The 20513-nt window shown below is 40.6% G+C and overlaps 1 protein-coding gene across 2 annotated transcripts in view; it reads left to right on the top strand.

Moving 5' to 3' along the window:
- Window positions 1–20513, top strand: part of RBPMS (RNA binding protein, mRNA processing factor) — a 294262-nt gene that overhangs the window by 243985 nt on the left and 29764 nt on the right. For both annotated transcript variants that reach the window (XM_089669979.1, XM_089669978.1), the window contains one exon: window positions 8076–8145. In XM_089669979.1, the coding sequence (XP_089526105.1) occupies window positions 8076–8145 (70 nt within the window). The remainder of the gene's footprint in view (window positions 1–8075; window positions 8146–20513) is intronic.

Genomic DNA, 20513 nt, shown 5'->3' with positions numbered 1-20513 from the left:
TGGGCAGGTGTTAGCAGCCACCCGGTTCTGTTTTTTAGCATTGGCGGCGCAGGAGGAATTTGTTTTTGTTTTTAAATCTCATAAAGACATTTATTTTGTATGTTTTGGTCTTTCTAGTACTTTAACCTCTTGCCGACCGCGCATAGCCGAATGACGGCTTCACCGCGGCCGGCCAGTTCTGGGTGGATGTCATATGACGTCCTCCCAGAACGCGCTCTCCGGACACAGCTGATCACGTGATGTGGTAAAAGGCCAATCACAGCGGCCTTTTACCACGTGATCAGCAGTGTCCAATGACACGCTGATCACAGGGAAATGCAAGTGCCGGTTCTCGGCTGCACTTTCCTCACGCTGTCAGATCGTGAGGAAAGTACTGCCGAGAACCGGCAGTTGTCAGAGCGGGGATCGGCACCGATCATCAGGGCACTGATGATCAGTGCCCTGATGATCGGTGCCCAGCAGTGACACCCGCAAGTTCCGCCCAGCAGTGCGCCCACTAGCTCCGCCCACTCGTGCCCAGCAGTGCCCCCACCTGTGCCCAGCAGTTCACCCACCTGTGCCACTCTGCAGTGCCACCTACCTGTGCCCAGAAGTGCCACCTACATGTGCCCAGCAGTGCCACCCACCTGTGCCCACCCACCTGTGCCCACCAGTGCCACCCACCTGTGCCCACCAGTGCCACCCACCTGTGCCCACCCACCAGTGCTGCCCACCAGTGCCACCCACCAGTGCAGCCCAGCAGTGCTGCCAGTCAGTGCCACCAGTCAGTGCCCAGCGGTTGTGCCAGTCAGTGCCGCCAGTCAGTGCCCAGCAGTGATGCCAGTCAGTGCCGTCTATCAGTACCCATAATCAGCGTCACCTATCAGTGCCGCCTATCAGTGCTGCATATCAGTGCCGCCTATCCGTGACCCCTAATTAGTGCTGTCTATCAGTGCCGCCTATCCGTGCCACCTCAGTACTGCCTATCAGTGCCCTTTAGTGCTGCCTATCAGTGCCCATCAGTGCCGCCCATCAGTGCCGCCTATCAGTGCCCATCAGTGCTGCCTCATCAACGCACATCAGTGAAGGAGAAAAAATACCTGTTTGAAAAATTTTATAAAAGAAACAAACTTTTTTTTTTTCAAATTTTTTGCACTTTTTTTATTTATAGCGCAAAAAGTAAAGCGCCCAGTGGCGATTAAATACCACCAAAAGAAAGCTCTATTTGTGAGAAAAAAATGATCAAAATTTCATATGGGTACAATGTTGCATGACCGCGCAATTGTCAATCAAAGTGCGGCAGTGCTGAAAGCTGAAAATTGGCCTGGTAAGGAAGGGGGTATAAGTGCCTGGTAGGCAAGTGGTTAAATGCTAATCCTACCAGTAGGCTTTTTGATTTGGCTTTCAGCATCATGGTCATAGTTGCCCTTGGAAGTACATAACTTGATGCAGATCCTACAGATCTCCAAAGTTTCTCTAGTGTTCACAGGATATGGATTCAGTCAGGGAAGGATAGAGTGTCTTTTGCTACCAGAGGATGCCCCCTAAATCATAGTTCTTAACATAACTAATGGTAGTCTAAAAGTGTGTCTTTTGTTTTATTTATTTATTTCAGGTACTTATATAGCGCCGTCGATTTACGCAGCGCTTTACACATATATTGTACATTCCCATCAGTCCCTAACCCTCAAGGGGCGTACAATCTAAGGTCCCTAACTTACATTCATACATACACATACATACTAGGGACAATTTAGACAGGAGCCAATTAACCTAGCAACTTGTCTTTGGAGTGTGGGAGGAAACCGGAGCAAACCCACGCAGGCACAGGGAGAAAATGCAAACTCCAGGCAGGAGGTGCAGTGACTGGGATTCAACCCAACAACCCTATTACTGACAGGCAGAAGTGCTAACCATTTAGCCACTGTGTTTTCTAAAAGATACAACCAACTTTGAAATGTGTGGTTTAATAAATCATTTACTTATGTTATAAATATATAAAAAGTCATTATATAACAAATATTGCATTGTGACAGTCTTTTTCAGCTGTGCATGTCGGAAATAAGACCTGGAGAACACCATAAAAAAGCCCATCATACAAAAAAAATGAATTACAGTATATAATCATGTTGATGTCTCTTTGAAAATACTGGTTCTTACACTGATTTTTTTTTAACTTCAATACATTGTCTCTAGCCTATCAAAAGTGCAATCAGAGTAAAGCCAGGACTCCTGAACTTACATACTTCTTCTGGGTCAGTGCCTTACAAAGTTTTGACAGGTGACCTGCATTATAGCCAATCATTTTCAGAAGGAGCCTTACAATTGCAGTCTACCTAGTTCTTACAATACAAGTTTGCGTTAAAGAGCACTTCAAAGTATATACAGTCAGGTCCATAAATATTGGGACATCGACACAATTCTAACATTTTTGGCTCTATACACCACCACAATGGATTTGAAATGAAATGAACATGATGTGCTTTAACTGCAGACTGTCAGCTTTAATTTGAGGGTATTTACATCCAAATCAGGTGAACGGTGTAGGAATTACAACAGTTTGCATATGTGCCTCCCACTTATTAAGGGACCAAAAGTAATGGGACAATTGGCTTCTCAGCTGTTCCATGGCCAGGTGTGTGTTATTCCCTCATTATCCTAATTACAATGAGCAGATAAAAGGTCCAGAGTTCATTTCAAGTGTGCTATTTGCATTTGGAATCTGTTGCTGTCAACTCTCAAGATGAGATCCAAAGAGCTGTCACTATCAGTGAAGCAAGCCATCATTAGGCTGAAAAAACAAAACAAACCCATCAGAGAGATAGCAAAAACATTAGGCGTGGCCAAAACAACTGTTTGGAACATTCTTAAAAAGAAGGAACGCACCGGTGAGCTCAGCAACACCAAAAGACCTGGAAGACCACGTAAAACAACTGTGGTGGATGACCGAAGAATTCTTTCCCTGGTGAAGAAAACACCCTTCACAACAGTTGGCCAGATCAAGAACACTCTCCAGGAGGTAGGTGTATGTGTGTCAAAGTCAACAATCAAGAACAAACTTCACCAGAGTGAATACAGAGGGTTCACTACAAGATGTAAACCATTGGTGAGCCTCAAAAACAGGAATGCCAGATTAGAGTTTGCCAAACGACATCTAAAAAAGCCTTCACAGTTCTGGAACAACATCCTATGGACAGATGAGACCAAGATCAACTTGTACCAGAGTGATGGAAAGAGAAGAGTATGGAGAAGGAAAGGAACTGCTCATGATCCTAAGCATACCACCTCATCAGTGAAGCATGGTGGTGGTAGTGTCATGGCGTGGGCTTGTATGGCTGCCAATGGAACTGGTTCTCTTGTATTTATTGATGATGTGACTGCGGACAAAAGCAGCAGGATGAATTCTGAAGTGTTTCGGGCAATATTATCTGCTCATATTCAGCCAAATGCTTCAGAACTCATTGGACGCCGCTTCACAGTGCAGATGGACAATGACCCAAAGCATACTGCAAAAGCAACCAAAGAGTTTTTTAAGGGAAAGAAGTGGAATGTTATGCAATGGCCAAGTCAATCACCTGACCTTAATCCGATTGAGCATGCATTTCACTTGCTGAAGACAAAACTGAAGGGAAAATGCCCCAAGAACAAACAGGAACTGAAGACAGTTGCAGTAGAGGCCTGGCAGAGCATCACCAGGGATGAAACCCAGCGTCTGGTGATGTCTATGCGTTCCAGACTTCAGACTGTAATTGACTGCAAAGGATTTGCAACCAAGTATTAAAAAGTGAAAGTTTGATTTATGATTATTATTCTGTCCCATTACTTTTGGTCCTTTAACCAGTGGGAGGCACATATGCAAACTGTTGTAATTCCTAAACCGTTCACCTGATTTGGATGTAAATACCCTCATATTAAAGCTGACAGTCTGCAGTTAAAGCACATCTTGTTCATTTCATTTCAAATCCATTGTGGTGGTGTATAGAGCCAAAAATGTTAGAATTGTGTCGATGTCCCAATATTTATGGACCTGACTGTACATGTACTCATGTCTTAAATCCAATCAGAGAAATTGTTAAAATAAAACATTGGATTACTCTAATTTTTTGTGTTTATGTATGTATGTCACCCCTTCAGTCTCCGCCCGTATCACAAGCCTACTGAGCGACATATCGGATTGGATGTCACTCCACTTCCTCAAACTAAATCTTTCCAAAACCGAGCTCCTAGTTTTCCCCCCAGCCTGCGCCCCCCCCTCCCCCCTGACTTCTCCATCAAGACCAACAACACCACCATCAGTCCCACCCCTCAAGCCAGAGTACTAGGTGTCATCCTTGACTCCAATCTGTCCTTCCAGCCCCAGGTCCAATCGCTGACAAACTCATGTAGACTTCACCTCCGCAACATCTCCAAAATACGTCCGTTCCTAACCCCGGAAACCACTAAGCAACTCCTTCACTCCCTTATTATTTCACGCCTTGACTTCTGTAACTCCCTCCTCATCGGCTTACCTCACCGTAGGCTATCCCCGCTTCAGTCTATCTTGAATGCTGCGGCCAGACTCATCCACCTTACAAACCGCTCCGTATCCGCCACCCCCCCTGCCAATCCCTCCACTGGCTTCCGATTGCCCAATGGATAAAATTCAAAATTCTAACATTGACGTATAAAACTGTTCATAATACTGCCCCAAACTACATCACCGATCTGGTATCCAAATACCACCCAAAACGTACTCTCCGCTCCTCACAAGACCTCCTACTCTCTAGTTCCCTGGTTTCCTCCTCCCATGCATGTCTCCAGGACTTCTCCAGGGCTTCCCCCATCCTCTGGAACGCCCTACCCCAATCCATCAGACTATCACCTACTCTCCTCACCTTTAGGCACACTCTGAAAACCTATCTCTTCAGGGAAGCCTACCCCACCCTTGGCTAATTACTGAACTCCTCCACTCTTCCTACCACTCTATCCCCCACAGCTATTTTCTCCTGTACCACTATCCCCTTCCTCCTAGATTGTAAGCTCCAAGGAGCAGGGCCCTCGAACCCCTCGTGTATTGATGTACTATTGGCGCTATATACTGTATAATAATAATAATAATGTTTTGATGGTCAGTTATAGGTGAAGTTGTTTATGGCTGTAGCTTTCCACTAATATATCAGTATGCTCTAAAGAGCTATTATGTTAGCTGTGTGGGATCTGTGTTTTTTCTTTTGTTTTTGTGATGCCCTGTGAGACGAGTATTGTATCTATTGTTTGTTTGTGTTTTTTTTTTTTTATGGTGGGGAAAAAATTTACTAACTAACATCTGATAGAAAAAAAAAAAATAAAATGTTACAAGCAGAGCAGAGCACCTCCACCCAAGGAAAAGAACTTAGGCCCACTCTGTTCTTTTAGCCTCACAGAAGCCTAACAGGTTTCATAGACCATTTCTAGAATTAACAGTTTTTGGAATGTACTGGTTTCATCAGAAACTTGTAAATCCTAACCTCAAACCATCGGACAGTGCAGCATATTAGATTTTGTTGGAACAGAGATGTTCATATCGCCACATGGATTAAATATTACTCCACTACAACTGATAACCTTAGTTCGCTCTGGTGGTTTTTGTGTTGGAGAATTGTTAATATTACTGCATTATAGCCTGAGATTGTTGCTATTAAAATAGGATTAATATAGGGTTGTTCCCCCTGGAAATGTTATCTGTAGCACAATATTAAGCAGTGATAGCTTTTGGTTGCCTTGCATGGGTCAATTTTATTGCATTTTTTACCATTTTAACTTTTAATTGATGTTTTATATCTTACTAATTATATACTATCTATGTTTTACAAATAAACATTTAATACAGGGTGTGCCTATAGTATAGGATTCACAGAGTATGATGGGTTTTACAAAGCGAGCAAAAGAGAGATCACAGGGGGAGCAGTTTACTCTCGTTCTCTGATATAGTTGTAGATATAGTAGTAGCCATCTAAAAAAAATTCTGTCATGAGAAAGGGCTGCCATTACCGGTCCTCCTTTGGAAAAATCTAGTTGTCTGGCTTCAAAACTTTAAATCGCAGAAATTGAAAAAGCATACTAAAAATGAGTGTCAGAAACATGTCAGAATTCCAAATCCGCTCAAAATCAGAATCTATTGAAACCAAAAAATCAATCAGGGAACTAGTATTCTCAAAGGAGAAGTCTGCCATGGTAACCTCCATATTTCTCATGACAGAGACTCTTTAACTGTTAGGAAGGGAGGAGAAATGAGCTATTAGACTCTGTTTTTTTTAGCAAAGTAGATAAGGATAGCCTGGAAAACACGTGGAAAGGAGCATGAGGTGCCACCTGCTGGCTAAAAGTAAGAATACAAACATGTATACAGCTTTCCATATTTATTTTACTAAATACATTTATAAAACATGTATTTTTTTGGCCATGACAAAGAAAGAGAATATATACAGAAGCACTATACTGTATAAAGCATAGGGGTTTTGGGAGTGGTGGGCAATATATGAGCAGATGTTGAAGAGAAAAAAAGTCCTTTTATCCAGGTGTCCTCTAGAGCAGGAGTACTGAATTAAAATTCACAGGGGTTTGGTCAGTAACTTTTTCTTCCAGCGGAGGTCCGAGTGTTATGTTGGTGCTATGACTCAAATCCTTCACATCACAGTTTTCCGTGCACATCATAGTTCATCCCCACCACCCCCATTCCCCCACTTTTACATCACAGACTGCCCCATCACAGACCCCCTACCCCATCCCCCTACCCCATCACCGACTACTCCATCAGAGACCATCCCATCACAGGCCTCCCAATCATTGTAGCCCATGATAATGTTACTGTATTAAAAGGTGTTTTTTTTAAGGTAGTGAATGTGACATTCCACAACATTCACTGCATTTAAATTTTCTTGGTGCATGTGTTTTAAATCACATTAATTGACTCACCTGCTGTGTTTGGTAAATGTCACATTCACCACTTTATAAATAAGGCCCTTCATTTTTAAAGAAGAACTCCAGGAATCACAGCACTTTCAAAAATGTGCTGGCTTATAGTCCAACAAGGTGTATGATACCTCGTTGACTTATCTCTTTTATGTACTGCTTCCATTTTTACTGAGTGCCAGGAGTACAGCCATCGCTATACTTTCGGTACTCCGATGCTCGACTTTCCGGTCTCCAAGAGTCTGCCTCCTCTCCTCTTGCCCAGTCACAGAATGCTTTGCATTCTGTGAACCTATTTGTTAAATACATAGGGGGAAATTTACTAAACCTGAAGCCCTCAGAATCTGGTGCAGCTGTGCATGGTAGCCAATCAGCTTCTAACTTCGGCTTGTTCAATCAAGCTTTGACAATAAAACCTGGAAGCCGATTGGTTTCTATGCAGAGCTGTACCAGATTTTCCACTCTCCAGCTTTAGTAAATCAACACCACAGTATTCTGTGACGTGACATCAGAGGGAAGGAGCTGGTAGAATTGCTGCTGTGTAGCAGAGCACTGAGAGTGTAGCGATATCTGTTCTCCTGGCACCCCCTAACCCCCTTTAATTTAGCAAATTTTTTAAAGTGTTGTAATTCCTGGAGTTTCCTTTTACAATTATTGCAACACCAATGTATGAATTATGTTGAATAGAGGAAAAGTGGAATTCCAGTCCAAAGTTGGGTAGACAAGGAAAGAGTTGAGGGTTTTTACCCATCATATTTTTATTGCTGATTATGTCTTTAATGGGGAGATTTACTCCTGCTTTCTGTCCTGGTGACTGTTCAAACAAGGACACAAAGTGAGGGGAATTCTAAATTTTGCAGTTGTCTTTGGAGCAAAGCTTTCCCAATGAGGATTCCCATTCCAGTAACAATGCTTAAAGCTCTGATTTTCCATTACTTTGGGGAGATTTCCCCTAACTGCATGCTCTTTTAATAGGACAGGAAGTGAACGGGAAATCTCCAAAACAAAAATACAAAAGTGATTATATTTTTTATATTTACAATTTTTCTGTGACTAGCTAAATCATAAAATAGGTTTATAAAGCACATAGTATAGCAAATTAACAAATGATTATTATTCAGCTATAGTTTTGTATGTAATTTAAAATATATTTGTCCTGTTCTCAGGTGCGTTGGCTGCCTCCCTCAGATGCTACTTCTCAGGGCTGGAAGTCCCGCCAATTCTGCTGAGTAATGTGTAAGTACATTATTTATTCCCATGATCTCTCTCTCTCTCTCGTATGTTTTGTAACACTTACTCATACCGTGTTTTCAAACAGTTCAAATTGGAACTCAAGAAATAGTTGAACATTTATCTGCTCTGGATCATAGAGACCCTTTTGTATGCTGGAAAATACATGGAACTTGAATTTACATTTAAGGCCCCTTGCACATGGGTGGGTTCTGCCTTCCAGGCATTTGTCCCTGAACACAGGGGGTGCGAGTACCACTCATATAGCATCCAGTCTTGTCTAGCCGTAGCCTGCCATAGACTTTGACAGGCAGCAGGGCTGAATGCTATACCTGTCCCTCCCAGGCACACTAAAATGCCAGTAGGGATACCCAGCAGCTAGATGCCCCTATCTGCATGCAGCCTAAATGCTCTCCATCCCTTGTTATGTACATTGCTCAATTATTGCAAGCAGTTTACATGGACTGGGACATCACTGCCTCTTAAAAAATAGGTATTCCTGCTGTTTTTGTCTTTCTGCTCCTATCATTTATATAATTTGCAGATTGGATAAAGATACAACAAGGCCACCTTTTAATGAGCTCTACATATCAAGCAAAAACCCATCCGTTTTGATTTATGAAATATCCTGACCTGGCTGTTACAAACCCTCCTGGCTGCTTTAGTGGAGATACACTTTGTAAGATAAATTAGACACTGACAACAACAACCTAGTAAAGCCAATTGTTTTATTACTTTTGAATAAATTGGGGATGGATGAGGACCTCTGTTTGGATTTATATATTGTATATATTCTTCTTGAGGTCTTACCTTATTTCCTGTTCTCTCTGACTTCATCTGGAAAGGAGGTGACACAAAATCTCCATGCACATTCAGACAACAAAAACTTGACAGTTTCTAACCCTTCCCTGTGTTTTTGTTGATCTAATTGCTGTGCATGCCCCCAGTATGAATTCCCCCCACTTCCTCTTTGACATCAGTTAGACAGGAAGTGAAAGAAAATCTCCAGAATGGGGGCAGACCCATGCAACAATAAAAGGTTGACCAAGATTCCAGCCTTTCACGGTCCATAACTCTATGAAGTTGGACTCCACCCCTTTTCCCTATGCTTTACCAGCTGGTGTACAAAGCTACACAGTCATATATGGGAAATGGAGGAAACTGTAATTTCTTAGTTGGGTGTTGGAAATGACTCCATATAGATTGTACGCCCTTTGAGGGTTAGGGACTGATGTGAATGTACAATATACTGTATATGTAAAGCGCTGCGTAAATTGATGGCGCTATATAAGTACCTTAAATAAATAAATATATCTGCCACCAAGTGACCTGATTGTTGGCAAACTTGTTCAGAGGTGGTCTTGTATTTTTCTTTATCTTCATCTATTTCACTTATGATTTATATCATGGCTGCGTGTTTAATTAAAGTGGTAGATCACATAAGCAACTCTGCACATGAACTGTGCAAATAATGTATCGTTATCTGCTTCTCAAGAACAGATATAAACAATAAGCAGACAGCCTCCATTGACACCCATAAATTTTATGTTTTATGTCCGTTGTTACGAGTGACATCATTGGTCTATAAAGGGATCTTTTACAGATGACCTCATCATGTTGCGTCTTATCACTGTTTAAACAAACTTTATACATTTTCTCTCATAACAAGTTTTAAGAAGAAATGGCATAGTGAAAGTGAGTTGCGATCTTCTTTTTTGGTGCCCTGCCATGAATAAGTCTGTGAGTGTATCTTTTCTATGAATTGATCTTATTCAGTTATCTCAGCATTTATGAGCCATTATAGCAAGCATTGAGCAACAAGGCTGTCCATAGCATTCCATAGTGTAAATGTAAAGCAGGTTATTAATATGGCACCTAAATCTATTGAATGTTGGAGCCTCATATTTGACACATTCTAGTCCAGATGGGATTGAAATATGTGTCAAATCTTCGTTCTTTTCTCTGGGCTCATAGTTTGGAGAGTGTAGTATTTATATTAAGTAGAGGAAGTAAAATGTTGGCTTCTAAATAGTGTGCATAGTCATTTCCTATGCTTGAAGTAAGGTAAAGTTACTCCAACTAAAGTTCTTATTTTAGTTCTGGATTGAGTCCCAGTGACAACCTCCCCCAAGCCGAAAGCAGTGATAAAATTCTGGCAGAGGTTCTAATTCTTCCCACACTAAGCAAAACTTTAATACATTTACCTGGATTTACACTTTAAGTGCAGCCATTAATTACTATTTTTCGATCAATCTGTAAGGGGGTCCTTAATGGGACATTATTACTCTTCCATAAAGAGTGATCTTTGGTAGATTTCCCTGGCAAAAAGAGAGTATGTCAACATCAGTAGCATGATATAGTCAAACCTATGGTTCTGCTCAAGGCTTGCTCCTTTCTTCACACATGGTCAACCCAGGTGCAGGCAACCACTTTCTGTCAATTTTAAAAATGTAAGGAGCACACCAAAACTTAGCTCTTCTTTCTTTTTGTATTTAGTATTTGTCAAAAAAGACTTCATGCAATAATGTCTCCACCCAAAGCCAACCTTTCTTGACATGTTAAACCACTGCTGGCTTGCCTACAAGACTTTATACTGTGTATATATAGTATCTTTTAATGTAGAATGCCAGTTTGTTAGCTTGGGATAGGGTGGGAAAAGGTTATAATGCCTATTGGGCTTTTTTGTCGTTTGTGTCTCCATTAAGCAGATATGCCTTCCTTTTTTGTGTGGTCTCCATGACCGAACATAAAGATAAATCTCTCCAACGGGGAAGAAAAATAGAAAAAAAAAATCTGAGGTTCTAATATTAGATTTAATAAAGTGATAGAAAACGTCAAAAAAACATCATGAACCCTGCGTGGTTTAAGCCATAATGTGCTAGTATGCACCACATATTGGCACATGAAGGCATGTTTACCTTAAAATGAAATGGCACGCTGTCACCGCTGACACTGTGATATCATTCTGGGTTCATGGGGTGGAGCCGCTGGAATGGCTGTGATGAAGTCACTCCCATACATACATACATGCGGTAGTCACAGCCATGACACAGAGCTCTGAAGGGACAGCATGAGTATGCCATCCCCAGGGGCGGACTGACCATTTGGAAATTCGGGCACTGCCCGAGGGCCTGGGGTCAGTAGGGGGCCCCATGAGATGCCCCTGGTACTTTTTTCATAGGCTTTTTTGAGTTGAGTTGAGTTTTGAGTTTGGGCAAGGACACAGGGGCCCCATGATCCTCTATTGCCCAGGGGGCCCCATGAGTTGTCAGTCCACCCCTGGCCATCCCTTCAGAGTGCATGCACCAGTGGTGTCACTGATTTCATCCCGTGTGAATATCTCCTAAATACCACAAGTTCACTACCTACAGGTACACCTTATAATAGGCTTACATGTAAGTACAAGCCCAAAAGCGGAGTTTACTACCGATTTAATACCATAATACAAGTGGAACTCTTTTCCCTCAATCAACATTATTTATTTTTTAATCCTTAATATATTTACTTGTTTTAAACTTTTTTCTTATTTTTACATTTCTTTGCTTCCTGGTTTCTGGCATAGACCAGAGTGATGTCTTACATCCCAGGAGTCTTCATGATCATTTTTTCTTTCATCCGTTGAAGGGAAGAAGGGGCTTTTTCAGCTGAGCACACCCTCCTGTCTGCATGCCTAAACTAAGGGCAGATAGATTCCAGGAAGTAAATTAAACGTTAATTATCTACCCTTACCCAAGTTGGCTGCAGCTATAAATGCTAGGGAATGTTATTTAAAGTGATTTCTCAAAAAAATAAAGCATGGAGACATAGATGGATGAGTTTGGTTTGAATATTACAAATGAATGGAATAGTGTTTTGAATTTGTAGTGCTCAGATACAGCTAAGTTCTGGTTTACGTTACCTGGAAAAACAATTGTTATACTTACAATTTCAACACTCAGATTTTCCAGTAAAGGATCTGTGAACATGTCCCTCTGTACCCTATATATACACATTCCATGATGCTTCAAGCACACATGGTGCAAGTTTACGCCTGTTAGTCTACATCATGTTCTTAGCAGGAGGTGTTGTCAGGAAAATTGTGCAACAGCGCCCAGCAGAAAAAAACAAAAAAAAGGCTATGATAAAAAACATTAGCAGCATGTTTGTACTATTGCAGCAACAGTAAATTAATTCATTAGGGAAAAAATGTTGCGCACTTGGCATTGTGTCACTAATTACCAGCAAAATATAGACAGAGGAATCTGAGACCCTTCTGTAACCCAAAACATATTTGACAGGTGGTTGACTACAAAGATAAAACACCCCTCTTCCTGTGATCAACCGATAAATATTTACTTTAATTTCTATTGGTTATTATCCGCAAGGCATGTTCTCCCTGCATTCCTCATTCCCTCCCCATTCACCCATGACATTTTAAGTGTCTCTGGAAAAAAAAAATGCCTTTGTAGCTCGTACCTTATGTGTATGTGTGTGTTCCCTTGAATCACCTATTATTCCTTCTAATCTGAGTTCTAAACCTCAGGAATAAATAAAACACAAATTAATCATGCAAATGTCACCTTTACTCTATGCTGTTATTAGTATAACCTTGAAAGATGTTTAATGGTCAGTAGAAGTACAATAAAACAAAGAAAAATAAGTCAAACCATCTGCAAGATGTTCAAAATTAAAGATGATGGAATAAAAATATACTGAGTAGTAGCATTATTTGCCTGCAGCATGACTGAACGGGTAATTTTCTTTGGCATCAAGAGGAAACAATTAGACACAGTGGTTACGTAGGGCTGAACACCAGGGGAACACAAGAAAACACCATTTAATGCACTTATGTCATCATTAAAAATCATTAAAGTCCAACCCTGGGAAACCTGGAGATTCTCTCTTGCAGTGGGGCTGCACTCGTATTGCAAGGGTTAATTTCTTCTTTAGTCTAGGGGACAGTAAAAGTATGTTTACTTACCCCACCCTTTGTTCTCCCAGCAGCTGGCTCTTCCCAGTTCTCCGGCAGTAGACTGTCCCTTGACATCCTCAAATCTAATGCAGGTTTATAGTCCCTACATTGATTTTGATGACGCCAGGACCTTAGACCACTGGAGCATGGGGAAGAGGACGCAGCAGGGACTGGCCTAGTTGTGTGGAGGAGCAGAGGATCAGGTAAATATATATACCCTTCCAAGTCTCCTAGACCAAAATGATTGGTTAATGCTAGCAGTGTGGGTAAATCACTACTGCAAAGGAAGAATTTTCAGACAATTTTTGGATAGAATACAAAAGGGTTGGACCCTGTCTCAGATTTTCTGCCACTTCCTTTTCTGTCTGACAACTGCTACTTATAGAAAAAATAAGGGAAAACTCCCCAGTGGAGACATAGTGGTTGATTTACTAAGGCTTTTTACTTTGCATTGGGAATTTTCCCATTTCCTTCCCAGTGAATGTGGTGAAAATTCACCTTGCAAAGAATACCAAAGCATGTGCATGGGAAACTAAGGGAACAGTATTTTGAATAGCACATGATTGGTTGCTGGAAGGCAGCAAAGTTCCCACCTCATTCACTAAACTAAGTGAAAATTCCCTTGCAAAGTGGACATCCTATTTGCCTTTAGTAAACCAACCCCATAGACAGTAATACAAAACTGAGTTTCTAGCCCTTTCTGAACAAATTTGTTTTAAAGGATAATGTCATCTTTTGGACAAAATTAATAAATGCACTTTTCTTTGCAGGTAAAAAAACGAGCATTTATTATTTTTGTCCAAAGGAGCCTGGAAAGCATTGCACCAACGTTCAGCAGATCACTGATGCCATGCAGGTCTCCTGCAGACCTGTCAGAATATCTGCTTGCCGTACGGGATGTACAAGCAAGCAGATATTCTGACAGGAAGCTTCAATGAACTACCACGGCGCTCCACAGAACCGTGGTAGGTCATTGAAAAGTACAAGACCACAGCCACTAAGGCTGTCAGGACTTGCAGTTCATTCATTCATGGAAGTCCATAAATGAATGATGTGACCGTGTGGGCGGAGTCAGACATGGCTGTGCTGGTTTTAAATCTGACAGTACAGGGAAACTTTTCCCTGTATTATCTGTCAGAGGGAAGGGGGGGGGGCAGTGGGTGCAGCTATGGGAACATGTTACATGTTCCACCATAAAAACGGGTGGAACACGTAACATGTTCCCAAAGGTGAATCCTTTGAATACTGTTTGCATCCCTGTTGGTTTGGGATGTTTCCCCTTAACTTTTTGTGCTGTCTGACACAAGTTGTGGATCTGCACCAAAGAACTAGGGGTGCCGCTCCAGGCCCCTATGCATCCAAACCCATTGACCCACACAAAGAGTGCAGGTATGGGAAGAGCCCATCCTGGCTCATTATATATGGTATAAAGGAAGAAAAAGATCCCAGATTCCACACACCATCACAACCTGACAGTCACAAGAGTAGGCTGAGGCAGGCTAAGGCTACCTTCACTCTTGTGACTGTTGGCTTGTGATGGTGTGTTGTATCAGGGACTTTTTCTTCTTTTATACCACAGGTGCCAAATACAAGGTCCACGGGTAGAATATGGCCCTCCAGGCCATTTCATGTGGCCCTTACACCTCTCATGCTGGTACCCCCTTGTCTCTGCCCTCACCTTGTCTCAGCAGTCAGCAGCAGAGAGGAGAATAGAACTCCTCTGTCAAATTCTGTATGTCAAAGTACAGCTGCAGCACCCCTTCATCTCTGCCTCCCCTGGTCTCAGCATTCAGCAGACTCCTCCTCTGGTCCTCCTCCAGACCCTGCACTTTCTGCTTTCCAGCTCTGCCACCAAAGTGGTTGCATGGTGATGTTAGGTAGGGTGTTGGCTTTTTGACATCTGATGTAATGAGGGGTGGGGTGCTCTGGAAATCTAGTCTTACAGATACAGCCGGCCCTTTGAGGGCAACCATAATACTTTCCTCATGTCAGAGTTTGCCCCAGGTACAGAATTCATGGATCCTAAGAATGAAGTAGGAGCAGGGAGATCCTTGCACTGCAGGTCTTTGGGTACAGCTTTCTTTCAATCAGACCACACAGTAGTAACCTCACCAAACCTCACTCCAAAGCTTGTGAGACTAGAGGTCACAGGTAGCAATACCTGAGATCTCACTCAGCAGACATTGTACAAACCTGTAGGCTCAGGGCACAGGAGAACCTATGCACAGGAATTTTTCAGGAATTTAAATTAAAATGAATATTTCAGGGTATTGCTTAGGCATAATTAAAATTTTCTAGATGTTCTGTTTAGCATAGCAAATTCCAGTGTAAATAGTGCAGATAGAAAGCATGATAATTTAGAGATACATCTTGGTAAGGAGATACATCTTGGTAATTTTCACGCTTTGTGTCTGAGATACTTTAATATACTTTTAGGTTCATGTCCTGCCTGTGCATTATGTTATATATATTTTGCTGTTCATCTTTTACATTTCCAACATGGACATTTGCTGTTTGTGCAGATGATGCCCTGGAAGCATCCACTTACACAAGGGAAGCATCCTCTTAGACCAGGAAGTTATGAAGCCTAGTGGACTTATAATGGACTCATATATATTTCTTAAAAAGGCAAAAGTTATAGTTTTCAGGCTGCTGATAAAGGACCCTGGGTTTCTGAATTATGGGGCACTTATGTTCACTTTCAGTACTTTTTTATCGCTTATTAAAAAATGAAAACATAAAACATAAACAGAAAAGCTAGAAAAAACATTTTCAACTAAAAGATATACCAAGTTAAAAACATAGTGCAACTGAAAGGTATGTAATTGTATACCATGTTTACTAATGATCTTCATTGCAGTTGAACATCAATTTAATATGCTTCAAATAGCAAATCCCATTAATGTTTTATTTTTCAAAATGTGAAATTTGGGAGTTATTTGTCCTTGAACTATTACTGGTCCTCAGCAAACATATGGAGAAGATTAAGTAGTCCTCAACTAATTTACAGCAGAAAATGAGTTAAATCCTTGTTTATCTGCTTTTCCTAATCCTTTAATACATTCCAGAAGAGAGTAAGCAGCAAAGGAGGGATGCATACATGTGATGTCACTGCTCTGAAATGAGTGGGGTCGCATACCTTCCACTCTTAGGTCATTCACATTAGTTTTAATATCTCTCTTACAGCAATGCATAGTTTATACCTTCCCCGAGAACATCTTGTTTGAAGAATCTTGTAAAATAAAAGCACTTACAATTTGATTTGTACAGTGCTCTTTTGCCTGATAATTTTATGTAGCTCCATTAGTATGCAACAGTATAGATTTGTAACAGATCCCAGCTACAGCCAAAAATGTTTCTTTTTTTTTTAGATTATGATAGAATGGAGAAGGATTATAATCTCTCTTAGGTTTTCTTTTTATTGCTGCTTACTATTCCACCCTACTTTCTGTCCCAATGATTGGGGTCAGTGGGCCAGGAAGTAATTATACAGCTCTGCATTGTGGAAAAATTACATTTATCTATTTTTTGAGACAGGGGTAGAATTCCTGTAATTGGTATTGCTATCTATGTCTCACTATTGTGATGACCACCCTGTTTTGGGGTCTGAAGTTCCAGGGACAGGTGGCGAGATGGAATCTTTGTGATTGGGTTGCAAGGGGAATTATCTAGGTCATTATGCACTTGCTACATCTATATTCTTCGGATTTCTGGTCTGTGATGCCACATAGGAAAAAATATCAATATAGAGAGGTGAATAGTTAGAACCACTGTCGGGTTTTTAATGCTGCCTGTGTACCCATTAATGTGATTCATACTCTCCAATTGTCCTGATCACAGTCTCCCTGGGATTGAAAGTGAGGGTAAATCCAAAATTCTAAGATGCCACCAGAACATGAATAGTGAGGGTAAATCCACAATTCTAAGATGCCACCAGAACATGAATAGAGGGGGCACTTGTTCCTGTGACAACTGTCTAGGAGGGGATATCTCTTACATTGCAAAAAAATTTTTAGCTTCATGTTAAGCCTACAGGATGAAAAGTGAAGAGTAATATCTCTGTTGAGACACAGATGGCAAACAAAAAATGGCAGTGGTTTCAGTCCTCCTCTACTCTATCCAAAATGAAAGAAAACAGCTTTGGCTTTAGATATACTGTAGTAATAAAATTATTCATAAAAATGATACATGTCACAAGTAAAATACTAATGTAAGCTATAGTCATGGAAAAAAATATTGGCACCCCTGCATTTCTGTTAGACAATATTAGATATTGAACCACTTCGCCCAGATAATCCTTTCAATTAAAAATGTTTAGGCATTTCTTTTGCTTGTATTGGTATGACAAAATAAAGTAAAGAAACAAAAAGCCAAATCTGACACATTTCATGCAAGACTCCAGAAACAATTGAGTACTGTCCGTGATACTTTTTTTATTTGCACTAACATACAATTTTGAGGACAAGCTTTCGGGGTATGTCCCCTTCTTCAAAGTCCAAGCAGTACTATTACAAATCACAAAGTTTAAGCAGAATGTTAGAAGGGATGAAAAAAAAAAAAACCCGCTACAGATAAGATACAGCAAAAGGAGAGGGGGAAGGGGGGATACTACACTCACACAGAGGGAGTCAAGCTAGCTAATAGTCATAAAGCTGTTGGATAATGAGTGAGGAATCCCATGTCCAAATTAAGGCCGTTATCTCTTGTGTCAAATAGAAATATCATTCTTAGATCAAAAGTTTTTCTTTCCTAAATGGATTTGAATTTTCCTTTCAGAACTAAAACATTGAGGTCTCCCATTGTGTGGCCTGGTTGTGTGAAATGGTGTCCTACAGGTGTGCAGAGGTCATCTTCTTTATGTTCCTTGATGGTATGTCTGTGCAAATTCATCCTTGTTTGCAACTTCTGTCCTGTTTCGCCAACATAAGATCCTTTACTAATACGGCTACTATCACCTCAAGCATGCAAGACTCCAAAAATGGACTGGACAAAATTATTGGCAACTTCTTCAAATTGTAAGAAATAATTGGATTCCAAGTTTGTGATGCTCCTGTAATTTGTAATTAAACTCACCTGTATCAATTAAAAGGTGCTGACATCATAGAAATCACATCAGCAACCAGTTAAAATGGTGAAAAATTGACTGAACCTTTCTGTTGTGTGTCTCTCTGTGCCACATGCAGCATGGAGAAGAGAAAGAGCAGCAAAGAATTGTCTGAGGATTTGAGAACAAAAGTTGTGGAAAAGCATGGACAATTTTAAGTCCATCTTCAGAGATCTTAATGTTCTTGTGTCCACTGTGCGTAACATGGTCAAGAAATTTACAGCCCATGGAACTGTAGCTAATCTCCCTGGAGGTTGGCAAAAGAGAAAAATTAATCAAAGATTGCAATGAAGGATTGGTGGCTAAAGAACCTTGTTTAACTTCTAGACAAAATCAAGCTGACCTTCAGGCACAGGGTACAAGCCAGCTTGGAGTTTGCCAAAACTTACCTGAGAAAGCCAAAATCCTTTTGGGAGAATGTGCTATGGAATGACAAAACAAAAAAGGCAATAAGGCCTTAAAGAAAAGAATACAGCCCCTACAGTCAAACATGGTGGAGGTTCACTGGTGTTTTGTGTTGTTTTGCTGCTTCAGGCACTGGATGTCTTGGCCATGTGCATGGCATTATGAAATCTGAAGACTACCAAAGAATTCTGGGGTGTAATATAGGGCTCAGTATCAGAAAGTTGAGTCTCTGTCAGAGGTCATGGTTCTTACAGCAGGACAATGTCCCAAAGCACATGTCAAAAAGCAGAAATGGTTTAAGACAATGTGTTGGAGAATACTGAACTGGCCAGCAATGATTCCAGATCTCAATCCCATAGAACACCTGTGGAGAAATCTCAAAACAGCAGTTGGGAAAAAGAACCCTTCCAATCTGAGAGACCTGGAGCAGTTGGAGAAAGAAGAGTGGTCCAGAATTCCAGTAGAGAGGTGCAAGAAACTCATTGATGGTTACAGGAAGTCATTGATTTCATTTATCTTTTCCAAGGAGTGTGGTACCAAATATTAAATTGAGGGTGCCAATAAAATCAGCTTTGGCTTTTGCGTATCCACTTTTTTGTGTTCTACCAAAACAAACAGAAGAAATAAACATGAGAATGCCTAATCATTTTCAATTGCAACAATTTTCTGGGCGAAGTGGTGCATTTATAGAAAAATATATGCGGCGCTCCCTTGCCAACCAAACTAAATAAAAAAATGAAAATATATATATATATGCATGTGACATAAATACATAAGATAAATACATAAATATTTGTTAAACCAATATACAACAATGCACCTCTGTGTAATAAAAAGTATTCAGTGATAGAACATAAAGTGAGCATAACCAGTCTGTGAAAGTCCACAATTCCAAATAATTTTCCTTAGTGCAGCTCATACATCTTCCGTGATTGAAACCAAAATGGTCACCTTCATGCAACTGTGACTCCCATCACCTTAATAATAATGCGCTCACCTCCGAAGTGCGACTTAAAAACATATGTTATTAGGTCTGGATGCACTCTTCCCCTATGGGGTGAATGATCTCTCCTACTTAGAAACAACAATCAATCTTCTCTTCCCTGATCTTATGGGCAATCACTCCTTCTTACTCCTCCATAATGCTCAAGTAAACCCAGAACAGCATCTCATAGTGTAGTAGTTAAAACGAAGCTGTTTATTAAAAGTATTGCACTTACATATAGTTACAGATCAACGCTCCTTTAAGACAAATATTGTATACAGCCACAATCACTTCCTACAGCGTCCGACACCCGGCTCCTCGCATTACATCATGCCCCTCGTGACTTCAGGTTTGTCACGTTCCTCCAAGAGGGATATAAAAAACCCTTTATCATTAGCAGCTACCACTTGGATTCTGATATGGCAGTATGACCTCACGCACAAAGCTCGACCCAGTGTGTTTCATGCAAGTGCACATCTTTAAAATTAAAAGAAAGAAATGCTTGAAATATATCACTTTGTGTGTAATAAATCTATATAATATGAGTTTCACTTTTTGAATTGAATTACTGAAATAAATTAACTTTTTGATGATATTCTAATTATTATTATTAGTCAGGATTTATATAGCGCCAACAGTTTGCTCAGCTCTTTACAATATAACAGGAAACAATACAGCAACACTACAGTTAAATACAAGAGGGTTAGGAGGGCCCTGATCTTTGGAGCTTACAATCTAATTTATTGAGATGCACCTGTATATTAAAAAAAAATCTGAGTATTATATTGTTTTTGTGCACAATAAAACAAATTTGAATGTATTGTTTGCTGAAAATATGGGTTTGGTAAAGTTGTGCTAATATTTTGTTGCCTTAAAATACTGCAACTGAAACCTTTTCATTCTACAAGGGTCTCTGCATTCAGAAAGTA

The sequence above is a fragment of the Staurois parvus genome, unplaced genomic scaffold (assembly GCF_062004578.1).
Source record: "Staurois parvus isolate SC_StPar_1 unplaced genomic scaffold, SC_StPar_1.0 ptg000086l, whole genome shotgun sequence".
NCBI lineage: Eukaryota > Metazoa > Chordata > Amphibia > Anura > Ranidae > Staurois > Staurois parvus.
The sequence above is the reverse complement of the archived record's forward strand: the minus strand, read 5'-3'. Positions and strand labels throughout refer to the sequence as shown.